The sequence below is a fragment of the Lissotriton vulgaris genome, unplaced genomic scaffold (assembly GCF_964263255.1).
Source record: "Lissotriton vulgaris unplaced genomic scaffold, aLisVul1.2 SCAFFOLD_2284, whole genome shotgun sequence".
NCBI classification, from domain to species: domain Eukaryota; kingdom Metazoa; phylum Chordata; class Amphibia; order Caudata; family Salamandridae; genus Lissotriton; species Lissotriton vulgaris.
In genome coordinates, this window is record NW_028245868.1 from 372,441 (window position 1) to 395,586 (window position 23,146).

General features: G+C 44.2%; 1 protein-coding gene across 1 annotated transcript in view; it reads right to left on the reverse strand.

Annotated features, from left to right (window-relative positions):
* The window catches only part of LOC147666261 (NBAS subunit of NRZ tethering complex-like), a 359,627-nt gene extending 336,973 nt beyond the window's left edge, over nt 1–22,654 (reverse strand). The window contains exons 1-3 of the mRNA XM_086949183.1: nt 21,806–22,654; nt 11,595–11,728; nt 10,864–10,962 (exon numbers count right to left, since the gene is read on the reverse strand). Coding sequence (XP_086805309.1) covers nt 10,864–10,962; nt 11,595–11,728; nt 21,806–21,835 — 263 coding nt within the window. The 5' untranslated portion in view covers nt 21,836–22,654. The remainder of the gene's footprint in view (nt 1–10,863; nt 10,963–11,594; nt 11,729–21,805) is intronic.
* Nucleotides 22,655–23,146: the final 492 nt, after the last annotated feature.

Here is a 23,146-nt window from a genome sequence, read left to right on the forward strand (position 1 = left end):
TATAATCCTTGACCATTTACTTTTTGTCCTTAATCTCTCTCTAGTGTCCTCTTCGACTTGTTTTTTTTTATAGTGCTTCATTGTTTCACCTTGTCATTGTTACAATATCGGTACACTAGCCCTGGTTTCACTGGCGCCACCTCCGAAGGTCGCATTCAGTTCTTCTTATTTACTTTCTTCACTTTCTCACAGTTGGGTCCTTCTTTATCTTGGAGTAGTCTGTTTTTTACCTCTACGCACGTGAACCACTTCCTGGTCACCGCATATAATTTCCAGAGCACGCTTACAATCACTAACTTGTCTCGGCGTTCACCGGATGTCACATTGTTTGCCGAATTATTGAGTTACTGCATTCAGGTACGGGGATTGACCACTTCCATTTTTGCACTGGGTGTTTTAATCTTCTTTACGCGGTTTCGATGCGCTTTCATTTAATTTTTTTGTGTCTTCACGTTTCTTTAGCACACGTTCGTGTTTCACCCGCTCCACTTTGCAGCTGAGCGTTTCACGATCACAACATAACTCAGGAGCTTTTTAGCGAGTTCCTGGTTTCTGCCCAATCATTAGGAATCTTTGTTTTGTTCACATTTAATTTTTGGAATAGAAGGCAGGATTGTACATGTTCACATTTGGGATATAAGGTAGGACCTACTTTTTTCACATACACCGCGCATGCTTTATGTTTTCTCAACTTTCAGATTTGTAACTTTCTCTCTTTCATACGCGTTCTGGACTCCTTGGTCCTTGAACAACTTTTTTCATTTTCATTTTCAGATATTCCCCTTGAAAAAGGGGTTTCGCCCGAAATGCATCGGGAGAAAACTTGAATGTTGTGACATATCAGCATATTTGAATACTTCTCAAGATTCTTTTTTGGAGTATATAAAGTGAATTACAATACATACTGAAATTACCTAGTATGTTTTGAACTTTCGTAAAATAAAATATTGTTCATTTGAAAATACAAATTCTTGCTACATACTTTGATTGAAGCGACTTGTTCGTTTAAGGAGTGCTCTTGATTTAGACCTCCCAGCGGAAGGAATTACCTTCTATTCCATCAAAAAACAAACATTTTCAAAAGTTCTTAAACGTACTTGATCTTTCACAAAAAAAAAACGTAAAATCCATATATATCTCCAATTACATCCTGCTTCCAATAACAGGTGTCGACACTCGGGTCCATACTGGAACCCAAAGCAGCCCTAGCAAATTTTAGCATAGTGAGTGCAGCGAGCGAACCTGACCACTACAAGGAGGGTTTGGGTGATTCTCCCCCCCAAGAAAATTTGGGCAAAAATGGTGCATTTTTAATTATATTCAATTGTATTAGGTTTTAAAGCATAGTAAATATGAGTGCACCAGGATTCAACAATCTTTAATGGGTCTCTTCAATAATTACCTCACTACAGCCCTCCAACAGAACCCCTCATCGCTCTGAAGCCCCTCTCTTATATGTATTTCATTTGTTTTATAGAGCGCATCATACCAGTGTAGGGTGTCGGAGCACTTTACATCACACACAATTACAGAGACAATGAATCATACATGTGTAAATCAGTGTATAGAAAATGTTACATAAGACAAAGAGGACTACAAGGTGTAGGATTCATGTCATACACACTGGTAGGCACATTTTAAGAGTGGAAAAACACAAACTCAGGATTCAGAACATAACAAAAAGGTTAGGAGTGGGTTTACTAATAAGAATTGATTTCTACCCAAACAAACCCTTTTAAACAACATTAGTATAATGAAAGACTCGAGGGCGGGGAAACATAACTTTCTAATCTACATTGGGTAGTTTGTTTGTTGCCTGAAAATTACTGGATGTACAAGAAACTCTGCAGATAGTGCTTTCAAAACTGCTGCACTGCTACAAAATTGGTCCCCACCCTTCCAGCCTCCTGGGGAAAGGCCACACATTGGGACGCCATTTATTTTCCTTCCTTATATACAATCAGGTGATTTAAGAGATCGTAGAAATGGAAAACATTTCAACACATAAGGCATGCTCAGCACTCAAGTAAAATAAAGTACTTACTGCAGTGAATAATACAACCTATGACACTCTGATAACGTAAACAGTTCAAACCATGGAACTGGTTCTCACATTTTATCTCATTAAATCAGTTTGTTAAGTATATCTATATAGCACAATTCCAAGTGGTGAATTTCTATTAAAAGCTGTATATATCACTTTGTTAATATATGTATTGCGCTTCAGTCATGCCATTCAACAAATATATTTACCCTTGTTCTCCTTAGTCTTATAACTTCTAAAAGTGCCTAGGGAATCTCTCCCAATTGGAAAATCCACAATTAATTATCTACTATATAGTGTCCATTATTTCACTAAAGAAACTAATAAATGTCCCTCTCTCAATTCTCATCTGAAGGAAACAAATCTTTAGAACTAAGTGTATAGATCCTCTGTAGTGTTAAGCTCCCTGGGGGTCATACTATTAAGCTCGAAGATTAATTTTGACTCAAGTTGCCTTAATATGTTTTCCCCATTGTCTCCTCTACAGGGTGTTGGTATAGAATATATTACGAAGTACTTTAGGAGTATATTATTGCTAGCATGTATTTCATCAAAGTGACGTGCCACTTGGCATGTTTTTTCTTTATTTTCTTTATTTTATTTTAAAGGTTTTATATAGCGCTGGCTAGACCCGGAGGTATCAGAGCGCTTTACATGAGTATCAGACCATAGTAGCAGGTTACATCGTTACAAAGGTTACACAGTTATTAGAGGTCGAGACAAACAAAAATGACATATACGTAAGGGAAAAAGCAGGCAAGAGGAGAGATTCAGGGGAGGGGGTTAGGAGCAGTAGAAGTAGACAGAGAATGGAGGAGGGAAAGAGGAGGGGAGGGTGAGAGACACAGCATGGAAAGAGGAAGGGGAGGGTAAAAGGGACACAAACCAGTAGACGAGTCAAAGCTGCGTCCAAAGTCCAGTAAGCTGTGATCCCAGGGGAAGTGGTATCTTTTCCCTATCTCTATTGTGAGAGGCTCCCTATACGCAGTTGACTCTCTCAGAGGGGTCTCTGAGACTCCAAGGCCTACATACTGGATCCTTCCCCAAAAGGGGGGAGGGAGTGCTTTGGCAAGATGTGCCATACCATACCTCGACTATGAGTGGCTCCCTTGGCGCTATGGACTCTCTCAGCGGGTTCGCTGAGACTTCCGAGTATAAATATTGAATCTTTCCCCAACAAGGGGAGAAAGAGTGCTTAGTCAAAGGCAGGGGGACAGGCGGTGTAGCAGGCAAGTGGAGAGATTCAGATGAAAGGGGATAGGATTAAAGGAAGTAGACAAAGAAAGAGAGATTACTAAATAGGAACAGGCAGCATCAGTTAGGGGCACAGACTGTTTTCTCGCTGAGGCCAGGAGTTTGCCCCATATCTAAGGTAACAACCTAGCACAGGCCATTCCAGAAGCTTTGCCATCCAGGACATGAAGCACACAGTTTGTAATTCTAATTATTTTTGACAATGCCTCGGCACGTGTGCTTTGCCCACACCGCTCAGATAAACACCTCCAGTGCCTCTATGAGGGTCCTGTCAATTCTGTGTGCCAAAGTCCGACCACAGTGGTCCCCGTGGGCAACACCCAGGTGTCGACTCTGCTGTCCCAGTCAGACTTATCTCCTCTAGCACGATGCAGGGAGGCGGACGCCCCAATGCAAAGCTGTTCTGGTCTGCTCAGCGCCGTCCCACAGTAGTTACCTGGCCCGGCCACGGCCCACTATGACAAACCGGTTATCTATGTAGAATAGCCAGATTACTATATGAAGTGTCCACTCCACATTGAACTGGTTCTGGAGCACCTGCTCCTCCCACCAGCCTATTTACAGATTAGCATAGCTGGAGGCGAAGCAGGTGCCCATCGCTGTGCCTATAGATGGTGAAACAACTCCTTATTGAACATAAAAAAGTTCTTTGTTAAACACCATTGTATCATGCTCAACAACATCTGTGTATGTTTAAGTAGAGATACCGGTCTTGCATTTAGGCAGTGCTTGACAGCTCTTAAACCATCATCATGACATATGCTGGTGCAAGGAGATATTTTATTTAATGACATCAATTGTCGTTATTCTATTTCTGGAAACAGTAAATCACCGCAGGCGTCGTAGGTTTTACAAGCACTCCAGTTTCTCATGTACTAATTGCTGTAACACCAGGAACGCACCAGTGAGCACAAAGAAAAGCGTATCACTACATCATCCAAAATTTCCTTCAATTCAGTATTAATTCAGACACATCTGACTAATCCCCCATATCCTTACCAATACCATTATAAACTAGCAGCAAATACCAATTAATTCTGCACCATCATATAAATTGGAGCTTATACGTATCGGCTTAAAGCGTATATGCCTGTGTTAATTCAAGGCTCTTCTCCATTGACAGCAGTTAAACTTTCTTGTCGCATTATTTCGGTTACCGGGAGCAATTTCGCCCCATCATAAAATATTCACTGTCGACCGGTCAGTGTTTTACTGAGTGTTGCTCCTCCTTTGGTCCTAATGAAGACCCCATTGTAAGGAAATAATCCCCCTCTTCGAGTGTTTGGGGTCGAAAGGTCAACTTTACTTACAAATTGGACCTGCACTTAATCAATTAACCCAGCAGCGGAGCAGCTATGATGCATACATGGCATTGCACTACTTGGGTTGTTTAGTCAGCTCTGATACTTTGTAAGTCAGGTCCCATTCATCCTTGTAATATATTGTAAATATTTTTTATATAATACCACATCCCCATTCCTCCACAAGCGCTACCTTGAGCACCTTATTTACCTTGTCATTCTGGAGTAACAATTGAAATTGTGAATTTGTGATTAATTGATTATCCAAAACAGTTTATGTTGTGAATTAATCAAGTTAACCTAGTCATTGTTCAATTTAATAATTGTGGGGTGCCTGTTAACCTTGTTTTACGCTTCGAGAAAGTTCATCGGTCAGTTGGACCAATTGTTGTATGTACCTGTATAACCTATGGCTCATCAGTCAATTCATGTGGAAAAATGTACCGCAAACTGCAACACTTAGCTCTATTGCTTTAATACCTTTGTTGGCAATGGCAATAGTCCCATCTCCTGTGGACACTTGAGCTCACTCATTTATTACAAAATGGGAAAGGGATTTAAGAACCAAACAATTAAAAGGCATCCAGAATAAGCCAGGGTCCAAATCAAAGACTTTAGTGAGGATGACATAGTGGGGCAGAAGAAACCATGGCCAGATTTAGCCTTTTGCTTGAGTTAAGAAATGCATGTGTTGAGAAGACAACATATTGAGAGCCTTTAGTCAGTCAACGTGAACACAGAACATTTAATGTGCACAAGAAAAGAGTGTATTACATCACCTCAGTAAACATATACTGAGTCACATGGATTTAAGTGTTCATAAACAGAATTGCTCAGTTATAGTATTCAAAGTTTGTTTTCATCATTAGATTGAAAATATTTTTGGTGGCAAAACATTAATATTTAACAAAAAATAAACAAATAATACATTGTAAAAAAAGAAATACAACATAAATGTATTTTCAGGATACTTCTCGTGAATGATTTTTATTTTGGCTATACTTCATGTGTTAGATCCGACACCCTAGGCTGGTAGTGTCTCAACCCCTTCTGTTTTGCTGAATTTTATTTTTGTTTTCTTAAGGACGGTGCACTTTACCACTTCTAAAGTGCTAATGCTAAAACATGGTAAAATTGGCCTGCACCTTAATAGCACATTTAAGTTACTTGCAAGTCCCTTATAAATGGTGCTTCATGTACCCAGGGTCTGTAAATGAAATGCTACTAGTGGGCCTGTAGCACTCATTGTGCTACCCACCAAAGTGGCCTTGGAAAACATGTCTTAGACCTATCACCGCAGCATGTACTGGAGTTTTAAAACTGCCATTTCAACCTGGAAAAATAAACCCTTTGCCAGGTCTAAACCTCCCTTTTTAATACATACAAGTCACCCCTACGGTAGGCCCTAAAAGACTTGTATGGCAGGATGCACTGTATTTAAAAAGTAGGACATGTGGGTTTAAGCTTTATATATCCTGGTAGTGAAAAACTCTTTACGTTATTTTTCATTATTATAAGACCTATGTCTCCACAGGTTGACATTGGGTTACCTTACTACACTTAATAAGTAATGACTTAATGTTTGGAGCAAATAGGAAAATTGTGTGTACACTTAAATGAATTGTAGTTTACAACTCTCTTAAATGGTAAAGTCACAACTCTGACAATGCCACTTTTAGAAAGTTAACATTTTCTTGCCCTAGCCATTTGTGCCTGCTGCCTGTGTCCTGGGTCACATGACTGTGTATAGCTTGGCAGTTGGCCTTTGTGTATTCCTCCCAAATAGAGAAAAAAAGTGGGGCAGGGTGTTGTCAGGATGGTCCACACTGCAAGGATTGTCCACACTGCCAGGATGGTCCACACTGCCAGGATGGTGGGGTGGAGTTGTTCCCTGCACCACTTTCATTTCAAATGGATGCTTCCAGCACACACACAAAGGAACTTGACACCAGTCTTTTGTCACCCAGGACTACTTGGAACCTTGACAGGGGAAGGAACATTCCCGAACCAGAGGGGAGGTACTATAAGGGCTGTGGTTACTGCTTGAGAAGGGTGTTCGCATTGGATCAATGTATAGAAAGGTCCCACTCTTAGGAGTGCAACACACTACCACAGAACAACTGTTGCCTGCACTACCCAAATTCACCATTTAACACTTGTTACCGTTTCAGAGTTAGTCTTTATCAGGTGAACGTAACACAGCTGCCCTCTGTTCACCCCTGCAAAAACAACAATTGATGGACAGAATGCAGAACAACGTCATACATTCACCCCAGTACAGAGATCTGGGCCTAAATCCATCGTTTTTTTGCACTCCACACCACCCCAGTTCAGACATGGCCATATGCAAATCAGCCTTGACATTGCGCCTCATGGGAACAGTCCAGCCCGAACTGCCAAGACATGTCTTTCCTGGACCGGAATCAAGCATCTTAGGATCGGTTTCTGGCTATCAGCCGTCTTCAGCCAGGATAGCTTGACTCTAGTGGTGTGGAGAGCATGGGACTCACGTCTGAGCATACCCATCCCACTCGGGGTGACAAATGCAAAAACAACAGATGATGGACAGAAACCGGTCCTAGGACGCTTGATTCCAGTCCATGAGTCATCACTTATGGAACAAGCCTCAAACACACCTGGAAGATTGCAGCAGTACAATGGTCCCAAGTTGTAATACCTAAAGACACGAGTCAGATACACACACTCAAACACAAATGAATGCACTGTAAAGGGCATGCATCCAGCCCAAGGAAACAAGGCCAGAGCAGCTGGTCAGTTGTGTTCATCAGTTAAAGCCCAAACAATGCCTAGTAGTAAGTGTCACCCCAGATAACACAAATGACACACCCGGCCACCTGGACCACCACAGAATGTGACCTCCAGTTAGTATTTACGGGCCCTTCTATCAGAGTGGGATCAAGCATCTAAACACCCAAATTATGGCCCACTGTACCAGTATTTCCTGCCCAAGGGGGGGGTCGAGCTTCACTTCATTGGACCCACTGTACACTGGACAGTATAAAGCATACCATGTAACTAATGCAAATTGAATTCCAGCGCGCAACTGTAGGAGATGTGGCTACTATTCCTGGCCGTTATTGTTTAATTAAACTTAATCCACTGGTGTACCTAAGCCCTCCCCCAATATTATCACTTAAGAGGGGTTCCTTATCAATGCAAGGTCTTTAATAAAAAAACAACATTGCTTTTAGGGACTTTGTCTCAGTTAGAAAACCTACGTGGGTGTTTATTACAGAGACCTGGGCTTCAGATGCCTCGGACCTGACTTGGTAGATGCAATTCCTACTGGTTATGCCCTGGCGAGGATGGATAGAACTGGCCGCCAAGGAGGAGGAGGAATAGGAATACTATATAAGGATTCTCTTATATGTCGTACTTAATTTCTTTCTACTCCCTCAGACTCTTTCCAGGCTCTGTACTTTTCCATCAACTCTACTCCCTCCGTCTCTTTCTCTGGCCTCCTGTTTGATAGGCAGCCAGGCCCTAGATCTGCTTTTTGCCAGGATTTGATCAAATTGTTAGAGCCATTTATTGAGAGGCCTAATATTACTCTCTTGGGAGACTTTAATTTCCATTTGGAAAATATGGGATCTAGAGATACCCTTACACTTCTGGAAACTCTGGATTCCTGTGGTTTGACTCAGCTGGTGGTAGGCCCCACCCACCTGGCTGGTTATACCCTTGATGGAGTCTTCACCAATGACCCTAGGCTGAACCCGCTAGCTTGGTCCGAACACTTGGCCGTCCCTTTAGAATTGAAATATCAGCACGCAGTTCTTTCTCTTTGGATGATAGGAAGTGGGAACTCAGAAGGAACTTTAAAGCTAATAACAATGAGGCTCTCTCTCCCTTTTTGAACAAACTGATGTCCGAGGAAATGCAGGACGTCAATTCTGCTGCTCTTGAACTCGCAGGTACCATTTCTGGGGATTTGGATATCTTGCCCCCCCCCCCCAAACAGCACTACTCTGCGAGAAAGAGCCCTTCGGCTCCATGGTTCTCAGGCAGCTCAGGCTGCTGAGGCAAGGATGTGTTACAAAAGCCTCTATAATAATAAACAGGAGAGGCTCTGGCGGGCTCGGTTGGATCCCTTGGAAAAGGAACAACATAAACTTCTCTTAAAAGAATATAAGCTAGCCATTGTGGAGGAAAAGAGGGCCCATTTTGCCAATATTACTGCTTCTCTCAATTCTCCTAGAGACCTTTTTAAAATCATAGGCACTCTTTCCTCTCCTCAGGCAGCTGACACCATGGTGGAATCCCAGGAACTGTGCGACAGTATCTCTGTCTTTTTCCATTCAAAGATTGTGGATATTTATGACACCCTTGAATCCTTGAATCTTGGGTTGGCACTTCCTATTACTTCTGCCCCTCCTATAGTGGGGAGTCTGCCTGATGGACCTTCTCCTAGTCTCCTGTCCTTTTCCCTTCTTACTCATGAGCTGATGATTCAGCTTATTGATAACACCAAATCGGGCTCCCCTTTAGATCCTTGCCCAGTCAAGGTCCTGAAGGCCTGCCGGGAAGTGGTTATTCCCCCTCTCATGAATGTCATGAACCGTGCGATCACGGAGGGAGTCTTTCCTTCTTTATGGAAGATGGCGGTTGTTAAACCTCTTCTAAAGAAGTCCACTCTGGACCCAGTGGTTCTGAAAAACTTTCGCCCCATTTCACTTCTTCCTGCCCCTGCAAAGATGCTGGAATTTCACCTTAATCGGCACCTTAGTTCTTTCCTTGGTGACTCTGCCCTCCTGGATGTCTTCCAGCATGGCTTTAGAAGAGCTCATTGCACCGAAACCACCCTCACTGTAGTTGTTAATAACATCCGCTACCAGGTCGATAAGGCCATACTGTTCTCTTGGTCCTGTTAGACCTTACGGTGGCCTTTGATACCCTGTCTCCATCTATTCTGGTCGCTTGTCTCAGGGAGATAGGGGTCGAAGGCCCTGCACTGAGCCTTCTGGCTTCCTTTCTCAATAAAATGGAGCAGAAAGTGAAGTTGGGCCAGTTTCTATCTGCCCCTAAGCATGTGCATTGTGGGGTCACCCAGGGCTCTTCATTGAGCCCTACATTGTTTAACATCTATGTGGGCCTACTTGCCAGGGTTATCAGATCCTTTGGGCTGGAGTTGCTGTTGTATGCCGATGACACCCAAATAATGGTTTCTCTCACGCAGCCCGGGAGGGATTCTGACCTGAATTTCAGAAATTGTATGGAGGCTGTGTCTCAGTGGATGATACAGAACTTCCTGAAGCTAAACGGGGAGAAAACGGAGGTGCTGATCTTTGGGGGCAATCAGATATCTGGTCAAATGACTGGTGGCCGCCCTCACTTGGGGATTGCCCTCCTCCCCGCCAGTTTGCTAAGAACCTAGGGGTGCTAATGGACACCACGCTTTCCTTTGACCGTCAGGTCAGCAGGACCGTTTCCACCTGCTGTGGCATCATCAGGGTTCTTAGAAAGATTGCTCATTATCTCTCCCCTGACGCCCGGAAACAGGCCACTGTGACATTAGTTTCCTCAAGACTGGACTACTGCAATGCCCTCTATGTGGGCATGAATAAGAGCCGTATTCATCGTCTGCAAATGGTCCAGAACGCGGCGGCGAAGATGGTCCTTAATCTCCCGAGACTTGCCTCGGCCTCGTCAGCCAGGAGAAGCCTACATTGGCTCCCCATTCAGTCCAGGGTCTCTTTTAAGATTCTTTGTCTTGCCCATGGGGCTCTTCATGGTACCGGACCAGAGGGGATCAGGTCACTAGTTAACTCTTTCTCCCCTAGTCTATCTCTTCGCTCTTCTAATAAAAATCTTCTTGAGGTTTCTAGGTTTGCTAGAGTGAGATGGGGGGGCAGAGCTTTTTCCTCGGTTGTACCTAGGTTATGGAACTCTCTCCCCCCCGACCTTTAGGACAACCCTCGCTTGCTCTGTTTCGCAAAGCATTAAAAACCTGGCTCTTCTCTCAAGTATACCTGTAATAGCATACACCAGTGGATTACATATTGGACGACCTGCTTGGCGCCTTGATGCCCTTGGGCTAAGTTGCGCGGTAAAAGACTCCCTTCAATCTGTTCCTGATTGCCAAGCCTTACTGCTCTCATTTATGATAATCAAAACCTACTTTAACAAGGGTTTAACCACCCTCAAGCAAGAACCCAATTTCTCTACATCATGGAACATGCACAGATACATAAAGAGGCACCAAGGTTCTTATAGACATTAGTACTGAATTACAGGGGATATTACCTGTGTCTAGGATGATACACTATTGAGGTTATTCCATAAGAATAATGGCTGCTGAAATTGAAATTATGACTCTCCTGGTAGCTTTGGTTTGTTCCGACACTGTAAAAAATAAAAAATGAATAAGACACAACTTTATGCATAGTAATATTGGAGCAGACCATGTATGTATTTCTGCCCTGCTAATGCCTCTACAAGGAGAATCTGAAATTATAGAATACAAGATTAAGACATCCATTAGCTTCCCATGAGAGTAAAACGGACATAAACTTTGATCAATCACAGTGAGAACCTGAAGAAGCTGCATGAACACAATCAGGGGGGTTATAAAGAAAACTACTCCCCCATGAGGGTCTCAAAGCGCTGGGGGGAGGGGGGGGGGCGGGTGGGGGGGGGGGGGGTTGGGGGAGTTAGGAAGACGTGTCCGGATCAGTCGAAGAGCCAGGTCTTGAGGTCCTTCCTGAACGTGTGCAGGGTCGGGGAGCATATATAGATTTCAGGCTTCAAGCTCCTTGCTTTGCTGGTCTGTCCGATATGGACAACTTGCATAAAGATACTGAGAACCACTATCCCACAAACAGAAATTACCCATGCAGTAAAACATGTATATTGTTCCCCTTTCAGTATACTAGGAAAGAGAGACATGAATTTACTGGACCCAAAACTATCTGCCTTAAAAGCCAATACAGATTCAGCAGGCAGAGCAGATCAAGCATGTTTAATTTAAATATTACCTGACAAGGTAGCTTTTTAGTTGTCCTCTGTAGTTAATTACTAAGAGCTCCGCAGACCACTGGGCGCTTGCTTTATACTCCAGAAATATCAAGCCAGCAACGGCATAGCTCAAATCGCCAGGGAAACTTGTTGCCTGCAAAAGTGAAAAATTCAACTTGTTATCAACCATGACGAAGTCAGCACATTTTGTCTAAAAAGGAAGAAGTTAAAAGCAATTGGGGCTAAACCCACATACCTATAGCAAGTCAGGCACAATGAATTGTAATTTCAATGTAGATCAAAATTAGCAGACGCCATGGTTTGGTCAGTATAGTACTAATTCTTCAAGTTTTCCAAAGGAGTTAAATTCACACTCATAAAAAAGCATAACAAGGGTGCCAACAACCCTAAAACAAACATGAGAAATGGTTTTCTTTTCCCTTGGGTGGTTATGGAAAAGAAATATATTTGGGTGCACTCGCTCTCTGGGGCCTTAATATTTACAGAAACCTCAACACTGAAAACAACTAAGCCCCAGCAACAAACCAAGCCAACCCAAGTTGTTAGAACCTATGCAGGGGCAGATAATTTATGTGCAATTCCCAGATGCACAAATAAAACAATTCCTAATTTTAACCTCTACTAGGAGCCCCTTGGGACTCCACTCACATATAACAGCACCAAAACTCACTCCTATGCCAACTCTGCTTGAAGATCTTCTAAATTCCTGACAACCTATGCCTCAAACACTACTTACACCGCATCCAGACATAGATGTGCAGGACCTACATCAAACTCACTCTCACCAAGAAAGAATTCCTTCTGCTGACCAAGAACAACAAGCAACAACTTGCCCAAACCCGACTCAATGATATGGATCTGGCCATCAACCTCATCTTCAAGGAATAGATCACCAAAAAAACAGACAGACTGACACCAGCTCTCTCTACTGAAGAAAGTGAAACTATTCCTCTCAGAAAGTGACTTCAGAATGGTTGGTAGTAATCAGAGCTTAGTTTGAGCCGGTGGTTGCAGGTGGTATCTATTTTAAACAACAAGGGGACCCCAATTGGTATCAGCGAGGGACCTCGGGGAGCTTAATCATATAAACACAACAATGGTCCCTGGCAAGGAGATGAATGAAAAAATTAATATAGACTCAGTCGGTTCTATATTAATGAGGACATACCCAGCCGGGCAGAGGTCTTCAAAGTTTATATTTAAATCAAGGTTTGCAAAACAAAATAACACCTTCAACAAATCACGTGTGTGGGGCACAAGCCTGTACCCAACCACGACCATACACAGACAAAGACATACACAAAGGGCTTGTAAGGCAAAATCAACAGTCTCTGCAAGGTTCCAATTTTGGACAGAGAATTACTTATGGGTACCATTACATAGTTTTGTATTGAAAATTCCACAGGTATAGGTACACAGTAGGTCGACGACGTTTCGGACCCCCTTACTAAATTATGGGGTCCATCATCAGGACAAAGCAATGGTCGCCTTTTTAATTATTAGCCTCTTTAGCCAGAACAGCAGTATGAGGGCTCATATAAGAGCGCGCAGGCATTTGGCTAGATCAGGAACAATTTAATAATTCGGCCCGAGAATTTTCGATTTTTCAGTAATTCAGTTGGAATTGTTTCGAAGGTCCAGAACCGGGGGAAGATAATTATCCCGTGTCCGCTTGTACCTTGGGAGCCGGGTAATACCGGTAGCGCCGTGTCGCGCTGGGGTCCTGGAACCAGGGGGGCCGGATCAGTCGGCAAAAGTTGACTTCCTGGTTCCACTCCTGGGGCACACCAGCAATCTCTTTTTGGGACAGAGACTCATTTTTCATCATGAGTCTTTGTCTCAGAACAAGAGCGAGAAAGGCAGCAAAGGGGGAAAATGGAGGAAGACATAAATGGGAAAAATAATTACAAAGGAATAAAGCATCGATGAAAAAGAACCTGAAAGAATGAGCTAAAAGGGAGGGCAGAGTATGGTACTGGAAGAAAGGGGAATGAGGTGAAATCAAGATTGGACAACCTTGGTCTTGTATAGAGCCCTGTATTGGCGCTGGTGGGCTGACTGTCTTGCTGCTACGCCCGCTGCCTCTTTTTAAAAAAAGAAAGAATTACCGAATTACCCAAATCGCTGCTATTGCTACTTTGCACAGTGTGTTTAATTGCTTTTAAACGGAGTTAATAGTTTTTAAAAGTAACCGCTGCTATTGCCACTTTGCACAGTGTGTTTTACTGCTTTTAAACTGATTTAATAGTTATTAAAAGTAAAGTATTCCCTTACATTGGTGGCGCTTTGGTAGAATCTCCCCACCTCACGACGCACCCCGATAGAAGCACTTCCGGTCGGTTACCAGTCTAGTGCTGGGGATTGACAGCCGCTGCACAGCAGGGCTGATTGGTGGGTGGGGGCTGACTCTGCCTATATCTTTCATACTGGATCAAGCGCGCAGCGGGCGGCGCCAAAGGCAAGCCCGTCTGCGCCCGTCCACCCCCTTCCGGGCCCAGGGCATACTGTACAGTTTCTCTGACCTGCACCAGCTCAAAAGTCCTCCGGCACCTCTCGATAACAATGTCGCCACCATCCTCAAAGCTGAGGGTCTACTAAGGCCCCCCCTTAGAAGGCCTCTGATCGACCGTGGAGGGCAGCCACCCTCCAAAATCCCTCCCCGACCCTTACCTTTGCCTCTCTAAACACCCGCTCACTCCAAAAACATCATCTAGAGGTTTTCACCCTGCTACAAGATGAAACAATCGATCTCTTGGGTCTCTCTGAGACCTGGCTGGAAGACTCATCCACCCCCGACCTGGTGGCCGCCATCCCGCCTAACTACACGGCCGCCTATCATAACAGGCCAGGCAGTCACGTGGTGGTGGGGTGGCCATGCTATACAAAAATACATTGAAAGCCGAGACCCTGCTCGCGGAAAGCATCGAAGGGGCGGAAGTACTTGGGGTCAAACTCCACTCTCCCTCACGGTGTGTCATCGCCATAGCCGTGTACCGTCCCCCTAAAACTCCACCCAAGTTTGTTAAGTGGTTACTGGAACTGGCACACGATCTATGCTCCCGTTACCAATGCCTAATTATATTGGGCGATTTTAACTTCCATTGGGAAGCATCCCCCAAGGAGAGCCAAGCCACCCTCCTAGATGAAGCTCTGACCGCTCTCGGACTGAGACAATCTGTCACTGGCCCCACTCATGCTAAAGGTCACACTTTGGACCTAGTCTGGACCTCACTGCCACTCACCAGCCCTCCTGTCATCCATCCCTGTGCCTGGTCCGATCACTCAATCATCTACGGCACCATTCAACCCCCCAAACTAGGACCCCAACCTTCTCCTAGATGGAGAGTAATCAGAAGCTGGAACAAATTTAGTGCAGTCAACCTCGCCCCTGCCCTCAGACTGTCTGGCCCGCCAGACCATCAATCTGGAGATATCAATGCAAAAAATTATGCACTGGCAAAAAGAATTAACAAGGCCATTGATAGCCTTGCACCCGCTCGTAGGGAAAGGATTAAAGATAAGGGGAAAGGAGCCCCGTGGTTTAACGACAAACTACGCACTCTGAAACAACAGCTTCGCCAAGGGGAAAGAGCCTGGCGAAAAGCATACGACCCTCCCACCCTCTCACACTATCTTGAAACCTTCTCAGCATATAAACACGCAATACAGACTGAGAAGGCGGCTTATTATGAAAACAAGATTGTGTCTGCCCCCAACACTCAGAAAAAAATGTTTAAAGTTCTAAAAGAACTCTGACAGGTCAAAGAACAGAAACCTGCCTTTAACAAAGAGGATTGTGAGAAGTTCCAAACCTTCTTCACCTCCAAAGTGATTACCATCGAGAATACCTCTAAGCTGACATGCTCGCTAAACCCAGTCCCCACTGGCCATTCCCTAGAACTCTCCCTCACGTCCTTCCCTCTGCTCACACACGAGGCCTTGGGGCCACTCTTCGGACGTGTGAAATCAGGTTCCCCAGCTGACCCCTGCCCACCCAGGATCTACAAGATGGCCCTCCCCGAAATCGAAGGCGAGACTCTTTCACTCCTGAACATGTCTTTGGAAACAGGAGTGGTCCCGAACGATTTTAAGGAGGCGCGCGTATCCCTCTTCTGAAAAAACCTAGGGCCGACACTAAAAACTTGAAACATTTTCGGCCCATATCCCAGCTCCCTTTCCTCGCCAAAGTCCTTGAGCAACACGTGCTCGCCTCCCTTGTGCACCATCTAGAGGCCAACGACCTCCTGCAATTCAACCAGGCGGGCTTCCGACCCCATCACAGTACCAAATTAGTGATGCTGGCAGTCCTAGATGATCTGAGACTGAGAGCTGATTCGAAGGACCCCTGCGCCCCTAGACCTATCCGCGGCCTTTGATATCGTGAACTACGAGTTACTTCTGTCGCGGATGTCCAATTTCGGGGTGCAGGGCATTGCAATGACATGGCTCACATCCTTCCTAAAAGGTCGCTCCCAGAGAGTGCAGCTGGGGGAAGCCGTATCCAGGTCAGGTACTCTTCCATGCGGAGTCCCTCAGGGATCCGCACTGTCTCCCCTTTTATTCAATGCTTACCTTCAGCTCTTGATAGCTGCGCTCAATCAGTTGGCGTGCCAGATATACAACTACGCAGATGACACTCAAATTATCATTCGGATAGACAACTCCTTACCAGCGCACCAGAAAGTTCAGAACATCCTAAAATTTACAATAAACTGGATGTCGGCCAACTATCTTAAGATCAATCCAGATAAGACGGAGGTGTTGGCAGTCACTAATTACGCCAACCCCTGGAATTGTCTCTTTTGGCCATCCGAGTTGGGCAAATACCCTGAGCCAGCCAAGGCAGTCAAAAGCTTGGGAATAAAAATTGACAGCAAACTTACCTTGGCTCCACAGGTATCCACCACAGTCGGGGTATGTTCTAACATAATCAGGCAGCTGCGAAAACTGGCCCAGCTACTCACCTTTGAGACCCTCAAACGTGTGGTAGTAGCACTCTTCCTATCCCGTCTGGACTACGGTAACTCACTTTACCTAGGACTCCCAGACTACCAACTGACCAGACTCCAGACCACCATGAACTACGCGGCTCGGCTTGTGTTTAAAGTCCCACGCCGCACTCATGCCTCCCCCTTCTACGCCAGCTACACAGGTTCCCCATCAGACAGAGGATCAAGTTCAAGGGCTTGTGCATGGCACACAAAGCCATCTACGACAATGCACCAACCTACATAAAGAATAGCCTTACGAATTACGCCCCAACTAGAGCACTTCGATCCTCGGAAGCCAGGATGCTAGTCTGCCCCCGCACCCGCCTGTCCTCCATGGGAGCAGAGCCTTCTCGTCTATCATTCCACAGATCTGGAATAGACTGCCTGACAACCTCCGTAAGGAACATTTCCTGTTACCTTTTAGGAAACATCTCAAAACCCTCCTGTTTAAAGAAGCCTGGGGCGCGCAGTAAAGTACCTTCTCCCCACCCTCAACCCTAAGCAGGCCCCTCTATCAAAGCGCTTAGAGACCGTTGGTGATAACGCGCTATATAAATATAAATTACAATTAGAATTACAATTTGGCAACTAGGGGGCTTCAGAGAAAAACTTTGGGCACCAGCACTAATTTATTAATTCTTCGTTTTACAATTTGAGCATTGATGGCAACGTCATTCTCCAAAGCCTCCCAGACTCCAAAAATCTCACCATTAAGATCATACTGTACGCCGCAGCAGGGCTTTAAAAAGGGCCTGAAGAAAGACGATCTGTGATAGAATTCCACTCGCTCCCCTTTCCTGCCTAAACCATCTTCATATTCAGCTGCAACATCCACAAAGCCATCACAACCAGCACACCTGCCTATTTTGTTGGCAAGCTCAACACCTCCTGTGGGTCTTAGCCTATCCTCAACCAGGACACCATCACATTGGGAACAAAGAAGTACAAAAATGACAAGAAAAAAAGACAACAGGACTTCTCTATTTACCTATTGAAGATCTGGCAAGACATTCCCGTAGGACTACTTCAACCCTACTCCCATTTAGTAAAGAGATGAAGACACACCTCTTTAAAGATTATTATTTGAGGAGGAAGAAACTTTACTCTCCGAACTCGCTTCTACTCCAATCACCTTCTGAATGAACAGCTGACCTAGACCCTGTGCAGCACACCACCACCTTCTGAGTAAGTTTGTGGCATTTAATATATATATATATATATATATATATATATATATATATATATATATATATATATATATATATATATAATAAAGTGACAACTAAGAACCATTTTAAATGCTCATATTAACACTTATTATTGGCTTAACAGGTCCGGTCTGCATTCACTCTTTGCACTCGGATTACACACTTCAAGAATACTCGCTGCACGCCAGCTCTAGCAGGCAGCGACCAGTTCTGACTACATTCACCAGGCACCTGAGAATCAACCGTACACTCCTCTGTCTGTTGCATACCACATCCCAGGGATGTACACTGAAAAGGGGTGAGGTTTGCACCGTGTGCTAAAATAATGTGAGAAGAGGCCTGCATACTCTGCATCAGATATGCCCATTACTGCCTCCCGCCCAAGACCTCACGCCTGCTCAGAAGCCTACGAGACTGGCCTAGCCAGGCTTGGAATCATTGGCCTGAAGGAAATGGGGAAAGGGAAACAGAAAATTATATCATCCAACATAAATGAGAAACCCGACTATGCAAATTGTTTTTGAAACTTGTTGCATTTTTTGGTGACCGGAAAATATGAAATACAGCGCTAACCTATCCCACTCAAAAGTAAGCGTCACTGTGCAAGAATTGTGGCGAGGAAACGAGGATACTCAGAAGGAGAGAGGGCTAATCCACCTGTCAGCATGCAAAGCCTTCAAAAAACACTCGAGAACCAAGGCCTTCCTCGACACGGGCTTCCGTTTCAAGTCTCGAGCGGGTTTTGCCTTTTTTTGTGTCACACGAACCAATGTTTACTGCCTCCTAAAAGACCAAACGCACTGCTTTACCTTTCTACTAAAGAAGCCGGCTCTGAACACGCAATATGAATCCAGACATTGTCTTGGGACTGTCACATACGAGAAGAATTGTGCTGTCACGCTCAAAGCAGGAAGGTAAGAGCATTTCAAGCACCCAATGAAATCTCAAAGGCATAAAACAACTTGCGAATGAACACGCTTCTCTGGACAGTTTCAAAACGCCTTTGTAACTGTCTTTTTTAAAAACAACCATGTGCTTGGAGAAGCTCAGCAAATTAGCAACCTTATCATCCAGTACAGAAATGCAATATTTCAGAGTAGAAGAAAATGCGTTTAACTCGGTTTCCACTACCCTATAATCCTTGATGCAGAAGGTCTCATATCCCACCGCATTGCATCCTTTTTATCTTTGTTTGGATTTTAGTAAAATTATATACACACTTGTAGGGGCTTTCAAGCAACTCTCTTCATCCACCGCTGTGTTGTTTCAAATATGTGAGTACAGACTATCAGTTGTAAATAAAACTATTGTGTTTGATAATAAACTGGCCGGCCACGTACAGAGTTTACATGACAATTATCTTGCCTCTTAGTTCACTAAGGGTTTATGTTTAAAAACTATCACTTTTAATAAGTCCGTCTCAGTGCAGTGTATTAACGTGACATATAAATTGTAAAAAAGCATGCACATGTTAAAGGAAGACATTTTTTGAATTTTGAAGAGACTTTATCAAATTGTCCGTGATTTTTGTTGACTGTTTACACAGCATTCTCAGGGCTTGGCTCATGCACAGGCTCTAAGATCCAAGCCAGACCCTTGGCTGGGCTCAGCTCTCCTTGTTACTCTCTGGACACTTCTACTAAGTACTATAGGTTCTTGGATATCACTTGGCTGTATAAGGGTATTCACAAACCTATGGCTGCTCCTGTCAACATGCTGAGGAGCAGATGAGAGGAAGACTTCGGGGGCACTCCACAACAAGGAAGCGGACCATGCACTAGGATACCCCAGCAGGTCACTCAGAACTCCAGATTAAAAAATATGCTGTACTTCATGTTGCACAAGGGCGAACCTTGCCCCCGCCAGACAACCACTATTATACCGAAGCGCACATTAGTTGCCCCCGCTGTCACGCCCCAGGCGCAGACCTCAAGCATATACTATGGTCTTGCACAGCTCTACGTAGTTACTGGCACACAGTACATACTACCCTGCAGGAGTTCACAGAACTTACTGACTTGCACATGTGGGAGCCATGGGCCTTGGGTATCTTTAGGGTCAGGAAGAAACACAAAGTGCCAACTCGTTTTGAGGATCGGCCCCTCCCTGCTAAACGCGCATTCACACTCCAATGGCGCTGGCTAGAGCCCCGCCACTGGCAGCTTGGCACGGAGGGATGGGGAAATAGGGGAACGTAGAAGAAAAAGCCCTCTGTTTTGAAGAGATTCAACACATCCGGAGGTGCCCTATCTCCCCTCAATGTACCACCCTTCATACAGAATTCCTACAGGGAATAGGTAAAGATGATCTCCCTCCATAAGCTAACTCCATAATTTATCTGTTAGTTAGTGCTTCTCTGCTCCCAACACATGAGATATGAGACTTCCCCTAGGATTCCTTTACCCTGCGTAGCTCCCTCACCTCCCCCTGCGGCCGGCTCCCCACAACCGGCACCTCATAACATCTTATGCCGTTGTCTTTATGTACAGAACTACCCACACCCCCTCACTACATTTCAAGGATCTCCACCTGCCGCCATCCCTTTGGTAGTCTGTCCACTCCCCTTCCCAGTTTAGAATTGCACCCCAGTTAGCGACTTAGTGATAGGGCATGGGCAGAACCCATCAGCCTCCAAAACCTCATATCGCACCCCATTTATAAAACTTCTGCCACACTTTGGGAAACACTGACTTTTGTTGGTATGCCTAGGTTTACCTCCATGAGGTGTCTCTTGTCAATGTACCTGTGAAAGATATGCCCTATCGCAACTGTTATACATTTACAAAACCAAATGGTTTTTTTAAAGTCCTATATAGCTTCTTAGAGAAGTTGCTGTAATCTCGTCAGCGGCTGACAAAGGAAATCGAGAGCTCTTCTAGACAGCAAGAGACCCACAAAAGAGGGCACAAATAGATAAACGCCACTGAATAGATATCAGGCAAGTTATCCATAAAAATTGAACGTTTGAGTGCCTTACTTAACATTTTCTAGTGACTTCAAAATATATAATTCTCATAAATTACATCATAGAAAGCTTTTCATCTAAAAAGAACATTTCAGGACCAGGTCTAACAAAAATATAGATCACGGATAACACAAAGGTAAGGAGCATACAGTGCATGATAAAGTGTCATCTGCTTAATAAGACAGAGTTGTCCAGCTTCCTTGGGAACAGGAGAATCATGGCTCCGTTCCGAAGGGTGGCACTAATCTTAGTTTGACCCGCACTTTAATCATTTTTTCTGTAATGTTTGTAAGAAGCTGCAGATAGGTGCGGGTTCCTGTGTTCCAAAGAGAATAATATAACAAGATCACAAGTCGATCGCCTGTTCCATAGTTTGATGTGTTCAATGTACATTCAAATGTGAAGGTTAATTATAACATTTGCCGGCGCCACAATTTCCCTCACTCAAAATGTAGGCGCAAAAACTTGTGTACATAAAATGGGAGATTATAGACTCTGATATTATACAAATTTAAATAAATAGCTTTTCTGACTAGGAGTCTCCATGTTGTGCTGTAGGTCTTATTCTGGATCATACCTATGGCCATACTGTGTCTTGAGATGGCTCTACTGTTCTTACAAAACCCAAATGAGCCAAAAATGAAAGCACTGGATTACTCTACACCATGGTCTGCTAGCGACATGGTCCGCCATATGTAGGCATGACTGGACGGAATAGTAGGGGCAAGCTCAGACCTCGACAAGAGGCTTCAGGACTCTCGGAGCAAGTACATTGGCAGTTCTTTAGGACATAGTAACTACTGAGAAAACACTGAAACATTTGCTGTCTCTGCTCATGCGACCTGCTCAGCTCTGAGCCTTCGTCAATCTGACAGAATCTAGACGCAGAAGAACAAGAGCATTATCTTGCTTATACCCAGGAGCTACTTCAAAGGCATAAGAAGTTTCCCCCTTTCCTCATAAATCCTATCCACCAAACTACGCCTGATGTTCTTTTTATGCAAATAATCTTAACTTTGGTTAGACATGAGACAAAAAGTAATTACCGGTGGGATGACAAACAGCTCGCTTCCCATCAGATCAAATAACCTGACCGTTCCAGTGCTTTCCGCGTAGGCGAGGAGTGTGCAATCATGGCTCCAAGCCACTCTCCGCCACTGGGGGTTCGGGTCCTTTGGTACTAGAGATGGAAAGATTGAGCAGACACAAAGTCACTCTCAAGAACAACGAAGAGCACCAAACCAGGCATACATCATTCTTAGATAAGTGCACCACAAGGTTCATTTTTTTGTTTCAAACATTTTATTTAGCCATTTTCCAAAGAGCAACACATATTCCACTCGTACATTGCATTTGATAACGTTCGAAATCAAATAATGTTTTATTTTAAACATTTTGTTTTACAATAGCCATGCTCTTCCAACCTTTCAAACTTCAGAGACGGTTAGGTGACGAGGAGAGTAACTGGAAACAGTAAGGAGTAATGTATATTATACGCAGAGAGAATTTTGGAACATCTATACATCCTTCCTCCCACAAATAGCCAAATCCGAGAAGAGAAGGGCTTTATTTTTCTTCTAATAAATGCCCATGTGGATAAATGTGGCTTGCAGAAACCTATCCTTGGCTTCCAAGAGCGATTATTAATTTGCCACCTACACTTGACTGAACCTGCAGGGCCCATTGTTAGCAGCCTGAATACTCTCGTAGTCTTTATGAAAGAGTGATTGCTTCTGAAGTGAACTTCTAAGCATTATTCTCAATGGTGGTTTTCAAATCCACCCCCCAGTTTCTAACGGGCGAACCCCGTATGCTTAGGTGACCCAACCCAGACTCCTGCTCAGTAACCATGCCCTTTCATCTAGTCCCTGAAGATGAAAGATCTTGCACACCGCACAAACTTGATAAACTATTAAAGAGGGCTGAACATGAATTGCTGCTAGCAAAATACACTCCATTTGAAAGATTCTTGCTTCCATGACGATGGAATATTGCCCAACATTTCTTACACTCAATCGAAAACCCTCCCATCTTTCCTTCCACGGCACTGAAAAGAATTACACTCTACATTTGAGCTTGTTCCTATTCAGTGACGAGCGAGTACAACCTATACTGAACATCCACTATCACCCGGTATACAAGTGAAGGACCCTTGGGCTGTCCCACGTAGCCAAGACCATCAATCTAAGACAGGGACTCTCACCTCAGGGTGGAAAGATATTGTAATCACTTATCTGCCCTATATGGCATTTTATCATCCGTCTTCTTGCAAAAGAATCTGTAGATTACGCAAGCAATTCTGGTTGAAGTGCAGCTCCCAGTCTGCCTCTGCCTAACCAGTTCGGATTTCTGAGCTACATCCGATGATCAGTAGGTGCAATTTTCGT